Below are 9,201 nucleotides of genomic sequence, written 5' to 3'. Positions count from 1 at the left end.
AGTTGCCATTCCTCAATTTTGGGCAGTTATTTGTCGGGCATCTATCGTGAAGGGGCATTCAAAGGTAATTTTAATAACAACAAAATCTTTCTGTTTCGTTGTATCGAAGCAAAATTTATTAAAATAGTGTTCTCGTCTTCATCACTCTGTCAAAACATCCAAAGCAACTCAATATTTTGTTTCGAGCAGCACCGACTAATTGATGCGCAATGCTACGATTTATTTGTAGCGCCGTAAATACATGTCTTGGTTTGGCTGTACTAAATATACATAAAATCGACATGAATCCATTTGTCATCGTGCTCTTGCCAGGAATTGATTGGAGAAGATTCGGAGCAACTAGCGGTCGCAGGTGAAAGATTTTCATTGTGGCCACGTACGGGGCCAAGCATGTGGTCTAAATGGAAGCGCCATATAACTTATAGATAATCTAGAAATATCATCCTTATATGCTTTTCAAATCATCCCTCTCCATGGAAGCAAGATCGACTAGATCAATGTAAGGCTCTACGAAATTATCCACACAGTTGTTTGGAAAAATCTGCAGGAGGACCACCACATTAAGCCGCATTACTGACCACGTACGTTTTTACGAATTTATATTCAGAGTGGAATCTGCGGTCCATCATGATGGGCATTCGGTTGAGAGTGGATTTGACTCCCATCTTGTTTCACGATTAAAATTAATGACTATTACACTTGGACAATGTAACGTTACTGGCAAGAACATTCTGACAAATGGATTTATATCTGTGGTCGGGCGAGGTCCTATCTCGCAGAATAGAAAACTAAAAAGTCTTATACAATATATAGTAAATTTGGGTACTGGCAGCTCTTTGCAGTTTTACACTTAAGATACCGAATATAAAAACCAAAAAAAATACAAATTGGATTATATATGTATGTACATGTGTATGCATATGCATATAAAAGGCACATAGTTCCACTATCAGGTATAATAGTACGCCCAGCCATTTCTACCGTTTGATTGTGTTAAGGTCCGGGTATAGGCCAACATTTCCCTTTCAAAATTTAGGGCTAACGCCAGGTCTATTTCTCTTTACGACTCGCATGTCTAGCTGTCTAGCCATCTTAGGATATTTTGGTTGTTCGCCAAGGACTAAGTCCTCTTCCTCTAAATCTCTATCTAGGACTCGCACAACCAGTCGCAAGGCAATTTGGGCATTTTACTAGCTGGCCACGGTAAATAGCCAGACGTCTTAAATACCCAATAATCATAGGACACTTTGGTGATAAGACCCAGCAGCAGGATGACTTCCGCGGCTATCAAATAGTATATATAGTCTGTCCAATCAGGCGGTGACTGGCATAGTTTGGCCTCCTGCAGCTCTATGACACTCTGGGGTATATTCCGGCAGCGTATCTCCATGTAGTCGGGTATGTCTGTGCTTCGCTCCTTGAGCCAGTTCTGAAGAGTTTTGGCTGAGTTGCAGTCGCATTGCAGCTTGTTGCCTGCCAGGTAAATACGACGACCTGTATCCATTAGTGCGTTGTTTAGAAAGTATTCGGGTATCTGTAATGTACATTTTTTGTTTCAATGCAGTTGTTCTCAGCTCTCAGTTATCAGCCAACACTCACCTTGCTTAGAGAATTATTGCGCATGTAGATGCGCTGGAAATTCTCAATAAACTTTGTCCCCTCAAATTCGTAAATGGAGGATATCTGATTGTTGTCGGCCACCAGTCTGTTTATGTTGTGATATGTTGGATTGGTTTGGAAATGGTCGCCTAGACTAGTGATTTTGTTGTTGGTTATATTCAGCACGAACGTGTTATCGGGAAGTCTTGGTGGCAGCTCCACCAGTCCCAGGTTGGAGCAGTCGACATGGCATTTGGGCTTGGACTGATCATCCTGTATAATCATGATGCTCTCGAATCTGCACTTGCAGCTTCCATAGTTCGGTATCACTGGACACTTGGTCATGCAACGCTTCGTGCTTTCCAGCTGCTCCACGGACACCAGATCTGTGGACTGGAACCATTCGTGGGTGGCATTATACAAGCAGTAAGAGTGCTTGGGGTTCACAAAGTTGAATGAATCATTGTTTATGATTTCGTTTAGTGGATTGCAGAGCATGCGCATATTACCACTGAAAAGGAAAGTTCATAGAAATCAAAATAGGATTATGTAACACGAGCGGAAATGGAAATAGAAAAGAGATCCGATCCGATCCTCACCTAATGTCCACTGTAATATTTTTGTTCTGATTGTGATGTGGCACTAATGATAGATTGTTTCGCGACATTCCAAAGAATTCCAAATGGGGAACATCCTTGAACATTCGTGATGGTATCTCCGAAATATTGTTGTTTGATATGTTGAGGCACTTGAGGGCCGAGTGTCGCGGAAAGGCATTAATCAGTCGCGTAATATTTCCATCGGTCACTGCCAGTGACTGGAGAGAGCGGAAGATGGGATTGGAGAGATCTATGGTTCTCACTGTGAGATTTCGCACGTGCAGATTTGTCCATTTTGATATATTGCTGCAGCTTGAGATCATTGACATTTGCGATATGTTGCAGCAATACCAGGAGTTGGCCTTCGCCGGATGCTCGTGGCACTGACAGCTGTTGGCATTGCGTTCTAGGTTCTGGCTGTTACCCTGACTAGCATTGACCTGTAAGCCAATACCTTGCGAGTCGGACTCTGGTGTTGTCGATATGTGACCCAGTACGTCTGGTGCTTCGTTGCCTTGGCCGTCATGGCCATACATGCACAAGTGCTCATCGGCATAAAAACAGTGCTTCAGATACTCGGGCTGCTCCGGGGCAGCTGGCAGCAGCGGGGCGGGGACAGTGGTTGAGGTGGAGGTAGAGGACGTAGCTGGCACTGCCGTTACGACGGGCTGAGAGTGGGTGGCTTCAGTTGCAGCACCAGTTGTGGCTCCCTGCGTGATAGCCACAGCGGGAACTGGTGTCGTTGTTGGCGCCACAGTTGCCAATTCATCATCGGCTGGGCGAGGAGCTGTCAAGGAGTGACCATCTTCCGGTTTAGCCTCCAACGGCTCGTCCGCCGAAGCCTGTTGCTGTTCTGGTCGTGCGCGTGCGTGTCCAGTAGTAAGGAGCATCAGCAATAGCCAAAGCAATGTGCACTGCTGTAAAACAAAGAACAACACATTAATATTACTGAATCGCCGATGGGGAGAAGGGAAAGGGGACACCCCCGTACTCGTACGTTATACGTATGCAAATATTTACTATATTTGGCGGGGTTTGTTTACGCAATGAATTAGCTACCACAACGCGGCAAGGGCTTGGCCCTCGCTCGGGGGTGCCGCCTCTCGCCCTATGGCAATAAGCGTAGGTAGGTGTGGCACTCGAAGCGCCACAGGCCCTAGCCAGCGCAACCCTACTCACACACATGGGGGTAGGGGTCTATCCAAATGGCTTATACTTGTTTGCTCCTCTTCGTTTTAGCGCCTTGGCGGCTTAATTCCAAATGACACCGCTACGCTAATTAAGCAATTAATTAACGGATCGGTTGAATGCGATAACAGCGGTCCAATAAAAACATTAAATTTATTTAACAAGCGCATGTGGTGCAGCCCCCCCGATCTGGTGGAAGTTATATGTCGGAATATAAAGAATTTTTTAAACGGGCCAACATGCAACATGATGAGTGATGAGCAGCATGATGAGTGTACGAAAAATCAAACTGAATTTTCTGTGCAATATGCAGACGGCTACTGGTCCCGTTTAAAAGTCCTTTAGAATCTACATACACACTGTATATATATGTATGTACATACATATATATTTACATAAGGTATTATGTCAAAAATTAAAAGAGATAAGACATATCGCTCTTTTATCAATGCACATTTTCGCAAATCATTTATTTACAACATGTTTTAAAGATTAAAACGATTTGTCTCCATACACACACCTTCATACGTACATACCTTCATATTGTACATAATATAAATTTAGTTGCCTGCGCGTTCGACTTACGTGTTTGCAGGGGAACATTGCCTTTTGATCTCTAATGAAACGCAGCTAAAGTGGAGTTGAACGCCTATTTACTCCGATTGTGGTTCGGTTTGTGAAAAACACACTGGTTGCCGAATAATTCACATTTTCATATCCACACGCCGTGCCATTAAATGATCTGCGCATAGAAAATTGGCAGCAGCAGCACAGACAAATGCCACCAACTGTTTGGCGACTGGGCGTTTTCATTCGTTGGGTGGCTTGCAGTACTGATCTACCGAAAGATTATCATCTACGAACAGCAACAATCGAACGTTCTATATGCATTAGCTTTAACTTAATTCGAACAAAACAAAAGTAACAGTGCGTGAACAGTGGGCTGTTAGTGGGCTGCTAATCGCAGCTGTTGTTAGTTTTGGTGTTACACAGCACTGATTCCTTCATCGATATTATCGATGCAACAAGTGATTCGCTACTGAATCGAATCATCTACAAACATATCGATATATTCATATATATATTTTACATCGGGACAAACAAAAACAAAAATTATATTTCGTCGCCCAAGGAACAAATTGCGTTGTTTTTTTAGTAAATACTTATTTAATTTCTAAAAATATATTTTTGATTAATTTACAAATATTATCAGATTTTAGATACATATTAGTACGGAAGCTCTAAAATCGAACTTTGGATTGGATTTAGATTGCGAAATTACGCTGTAAAACCACGTAGCTCAAAAATGCCCATTGATACGCGGGAGTTGATGGAGGCGATTGCCATTGTGGCCGACGAGCGGAATGTTCGTGTCGCCGTAAAGCAGTCTGGCAAGGGAGCAGCTATTTGTGGAGCCTGCGCCTTCGCTGGCGGAATGCTTATGGGCCCTGTGGGTCTGGCAGTTGGCGGTGCGGCCGGTGGCATTGCGGCGTACAAAATGACTAGCGGTGAGGAAGCAGTGGACCTCATCATTCACCTTTGAACGCTTCATAATCAATGACTATTTTTTACTTGCATTTCATTTCATTTAGGTTCATTTAGGCCCCTTGGCGAAGTAATACTCAACGACCTGACGGACAGACAGCGCGAGCACTTGGTGCAGCATGTGTCCAAGGCCGTTGCTGAGATACATCCCACCGACATAGTGATGCTGCTGCCGCTGATAGTCCAGAATGCATCGATACAACAAGCTGTTCTCAATACCGTCATGTCATTTGTAACAAATGAGCTGCGAATGCAAATTATTGATTGACGATCTGTAGTTGAAGCTCATGCCATTTGCGTAATTCAATGGACAAATATAGCCAGTAATGTTGTGATTTGTAGGTTTATTAATAAATACTTTGTATTTACAATCCATTTGGATGTAGATTTTCGTCAGACTCGCACAACTAGTCCCACTCGACATTCACCTGTTCCCAATCGTCAACGAACGGCTGATCGATGGTATCAATAAACATGCTGCAGTAGAGGCATTCGCTCGCGAGAATGTCCTCGATTTCCGTCTTGATCTCGGCACGCTTTCTTTGCTGTTCGACTGTTTGCAGCTTGGGAGCAGCCGTGGAAGTCGAGGCCTGCGCTTGCGATTGCGTCTGCATTTCTGCCTCCAGCTGCTGCTTCAATATGCCCAGTCGCCGACTGCGGTCCTTGTTGAGCAGGGGCATCACCTGCTTTTCAAGGCAGTCACTGTGGAATTTGTGCCCACAGATGAACACAAAGAATGGTCTTATTGGGAGCATGATTTCGCAGATGGAGCAAGTATCCTGGGCATCTATGCAGATTCTATGATCACGCAGTTGTTGCAGCTCCTTTCCTACGCGGTCCGACTGCTCCTGGGTCTCGGCCATTTCACGTTGCAGCTCTTGGATACGCTGATTATAGTCCTGATAGTGATAAAAAGGAAAAAGTTATCCGTTCCTGTAAAGATCATTAATCATAAATCCTACCTTTAAGGCATCGCAAATAGCCTCCTTAAAATTATCTATTTTCTCAAAGTCGGAAAAGAATGGCAATAGATCCTCGATGCGCAGCAGCTCGCACTCTTTGAGCAGATTGAGGGCCTTCTTCACATCGTTGGTTCCCTTGATATCATGACAAGCTGCAGGAGGCACAACAAGGATAAGCTATTGGGTGAGACGACATACTATTTATGAGCAATTCGTTTCAATTACCTATACGCAGCCATAGTTTGCGGCGCATCCTACTGTCTGTGGGCCTCGAGGCCGTCTCCTTGGCCAGCTTCATATCGAATTTCAGTGCCAGATCCACCGCAGAAATCCACATGTGCAGTATACACTGCAGGAAAACACATGCCACCTTCACATCGAGATCTGTGCACACCTTGAGCGCGTAGTGGATGTCATAGTGCACAAGACTTTCGTCCCGACCCTGAATTTCTAGGTACTTCATGAGCAATTTTGGCTCGTACTGTGCGTAAAGATGCAAGAGGAAATTGTGGATGGCATCGTTAGTGGTGTTCAACTTATAGATGGCAAATTCCAGATAACGAATGGTCTGCTCCCTCTGCTCGGGCGTGTCTATGACTATAAGTGTGGGCACCAGCTTCTCCACCTCCAAGTTGGCGCCCTGCGCTATGAGGACATCGATTGTGGGCTTGGGCAGCTTTTCCATAAGTACGGGCGCGTACTTGTAATAGAGCTGCATGTCGCGTTGCTTGCCTAGTGTCTGCAATGCGTCGACATAACGTTCGGCCTTCAGTTGCTGTGCAACCACTTCCTCGTAGTCGCCAATGGCGATAGCGAACTGGGCCATGTTGTGGGGATCCGCATGCTCGGCAATTAGCTGCTGTACCGCTGCGCTATTCCGAGTTGTGCAGCCGAGGACGGGCGGCTCCCGCATAAACTCGTCGTACTCGGATTGCCACGCCTGGCGCCAGTCTGCGTTTTGGTCGGGCATGTTTATTTGAATTAGGTAAAGATCGATGAGCCACACCACCAGGGCTTTAATGGCAGTCGCATGATCCTCCTCCATGGCCTCCACATCAGCTGGCATTGTGGTCAAACGGCTAAGACGCTTCTTCACGTAGTTGATAATTGGCCGCTTGTCTGGCAGCACCATAAATTTCAGACAGACCTCTTCGAAGGACTTGCCCGTCTCCGCATAATAGTCTGCTGCCACCTCATAGGAGCCCTCTATAAAGGCGGCGTCTGCACGCTGCGCAAGGACCAAGTCCAGATGCTCGGGCACCTCCGCTGCGTGGGCTGTAGCTAGTTCGTATTGTCCCTTGTCCAGGTATATCCGCCACACATTTCGTTCCTCGCGTGTGATTCTCAAGTTGAACACTGCCTTGACGGTGTACAGATAGATGGATCCGGTGATGTCATCACGCTCAATGTTTAGCGGCTTGCCGACTCGGGCTTCGTCCAGTGGCTCCTGATAGACCAGCTCCTGGTTCAGTAGGCAAACGGCTCGTATGTGATCTGCATAGAGGAGCACGGCATGGTACTCGGTGAGGACGAATGCCTTGGGCACATGCAGGCGACGCTCCTCGTACGACAAGTGCTTAACCTTCTCAAAGTCCAGGCTGATCAGGGTGTCGCCCAGAAGAGTTGCACTGCCATTCGCTTCGATCGAAAGCTGGAAATCCAAACAAGAAATAATCAATTTGGAGCCAGCGGCAGCCGCTAGTTACTTACTTCACCCACGCGTATGCCTGCCCCGCAGAGCCACGCCCACTGCTTAGGGTATTTGCTATTTGGCGGGGCAAAGAATCGTAGCTGGGAGTAGGTCAAGTCGGTCTTGCGCTCCTCGCAATGTGGCTCTTGCACCCCATTTACATACGCATTGAATATGGGCTGGAGGGTGCGATCGTCCGGCTTCAGTGTCTCCTGGAATGTGTAAATGCATTCCGGACTGGTGACCACAACGATGTACCGACTGCTGTTGGGCACCCGTAGCAATTTCAAGCCGGTGATTGGATATTTGGGGCGACCCAGACCCAAGTCATAGAGCTGCTTGCGCTGAGTGTGACTGTCGCTGGTGGGACTTAGCTCTGTTTCGAATAAAAGGCCGCGACTGGTGCCCAGGAGTATGGGACCTGTCGTCGACTCATTGCCATAGTACGGGTTAAACGCCACAGCTGTGATTTCATGGTCCTTGAACTTTTCTATCCGACGCACCTTCAACTGCTGCGCTGTGGACGATTCGGTGCTGTGAATGTACAGAAAGTCGGCGGAGACTCCGGCTGATGCTGACTTCGGGACCACGGAGATGACCAAATGATGCCCGGTGTGGTCTAGAAAAATCTTTGTAATCTTGTAGCCAGATCCCGAAAGATATCGCTCGAGCGCCACTTCTGCAAATCAGTTGTATGTGTAAAAGTAATTAGTAGTCGTACTTTTTCCTGTCGAAACTTACCACCCGGTGGAATAGCACGCGGAAGGAAAAAGCGCAGTAGAGTTGTACGTTCCGCTGAGCCTAGCAAGCAAACGAGCCAATTCTTAGAGACAGTCAAGTGCATCAGGTCGCCTGTGCAGTCGGTCGGCACTCGGAGTACTATTTTGTGTTTACTAAATATCTCATCCTCCTCCTCCACATCAAAGGGATTGCCGGATGAAGTTGCGACGTACGAGTTGGATGTTGTCACCATGCGCTCTATGCGAGGGAGAAATTTGGGCTGGTTTGGCATTGCCTGAGCCATTTTTCCACAATTTATTTAGTTTTAAATTTTTATCTAATTTTTATTATCAATACGCCCCACAACCCACAAACAGTGTGACCGATAAAATATACCGTCCGACCCTCAGAAATATACCGAAACATACCGCCTCATTTTCAAAATATACCGTAAATATACTGACGAATTCAAGTTCTATTTTGCATATTCCTCGTTTTTGATATTCCGACGAATATTACCAGCTATATAGAACATTTAGCCGTGCCCACATAATTTTAGCCCATTGATGAATAAATTTTCTACAAGATTGGATAGCTTTTAATCCTTTGCTTTTATTGTATTTTGACTAAAACAAGGTTTAAACAACATAGTTCAATAAAAAAAACAGTTGCAATGTTGCTAGTATTTGAAGACATGATGTGTGTATAGGCCTTTGTGCACCCTATTTCCTTAATTTTGTATGTAGATCAAACGCAATTTATTAACACCTTTTCTCAAACTGATATGTTTTTGACTTATTCGTGTGTATTATTAGTATCTTGTATATATTTATCTCGATCCTGATACCTACTGAGCCTTGGAAGACAAACGTATTCACAATTCTATAACATCCATTTC

At 45.5% G+C, this 9,201-nt stretch overlaps 3 protein-coding genes across 4 annotated transcripts; 1 reads left to right on the top strand and 2 right to left on the bottom strand.

Annotated features, from left to right (window-relative positions):
• Positions 1 to 87: 87 nt before the first annotated feature.
• On the bottom strand, positions 88 to 4,333 carry hfw (leucine-rich repeat domain-containing protein hfw). Of its 2 annotated transcripts, none has more exons than XM_001355389.4 (4): positions 3,972 to 4,333; positions 2,199 to 3,112; positions 1,600 to 2,110; positions 88 to 1,534 (listed from the first exon to the last, which is right to left on the bottom strand). In XM_001355389.4, exons 1-4 carry the CDS (start codon positions 3,987 to 3,989, stop codon positions 1,148 to 1,150), a joined length of 1,830 nt encoding a protein of 609 aa, XP_001355425.3. In that variant the 5' UTR covers positions 3,990 to 4,333; the 3' UTR covers positions 88 to 1,147. The 2 variants fall into 2 exon arrangements, with proteins under 2 accessions (XP_001355425.3, XP_015041140.1); XM_015185654.2 differs by having other exon boundaries at positions 94 to 1,534; positions 2,199 to 3,115; positions 3,972 to 4,332.
• Positions 4,334 to 4,399: 66 nt separating this feature from the next.
• On the top strand, positions 4,400 to 5,304 carry LOC4815564 (protein C19orf12 homolog). The gene is made up of 3 exons (XM_001355390.4): positions 4,400 to 4,541; positions 4,600 to 4,894; positions 4,979 to 5,304. The coding sequence occupies exons 2-3, from the start codon at positions 4,693 to 4,695 to the stop codon at positions 5,197 to 5,199; spliced, it is 423 nt and encodes a 140-aa protein (XP_001355426.1). The 5' UTR covers positions 4,400 to 4,541; positions 4,600 to 4,692; the 3' UTR covers positions 5,200 to 5,304.
• dor (vacuolar protein sorting-associated protein 18 dor) lies at positions 5,256 to 8,706 on the bottom strand. Its single transcript, XM_001355391.4, has 5 exons — positions 8,325 to 8,706; positions 7,604 to 8,262; positions 6,119 to 7,544; positions 5,894 to 6,045; positions 5,256 to 5,830 (listed from the first exon to the last, which is right to left on the bottom strand). The coding sequence occupies exons 1-5, from the start codon at positions 8,605 to 8,607 to the stop codon at positions 5,339 to 5,341; spliced, it is 3,012 nt and encodes a 1,003-aa protein (XP_001355427.2). The 5' UTR covers positions 8,608 to 8,706; the 3' UTR covers positions 5,256 to 5,338.
• Positions 8,707 to 9,201: the final 495 nt, after the last annotated feature.

Source organism: Drosophila pseudoobscura, chromosome X (genome assembly GCF_009870125.1).
Source record: "Drosophila pseudoobscura strain MV-25-SWS-2005 chromosome X, UCI_Dpse_MV25, whole genome shotgun sequence".
In the NCBI taxonomy this organism is placed as follows: domain Eukaryota; kingdom Metazoa; phylum Arthropoda; class Insecta; order Diptera; family Drosophilidae; genus Drosophila; species Drosophila pseudoobscura.
Note: the sequence above shows the minus strand (reverse complement) of the source record. Positions and strands in the feature narration are given on the sequence as shown.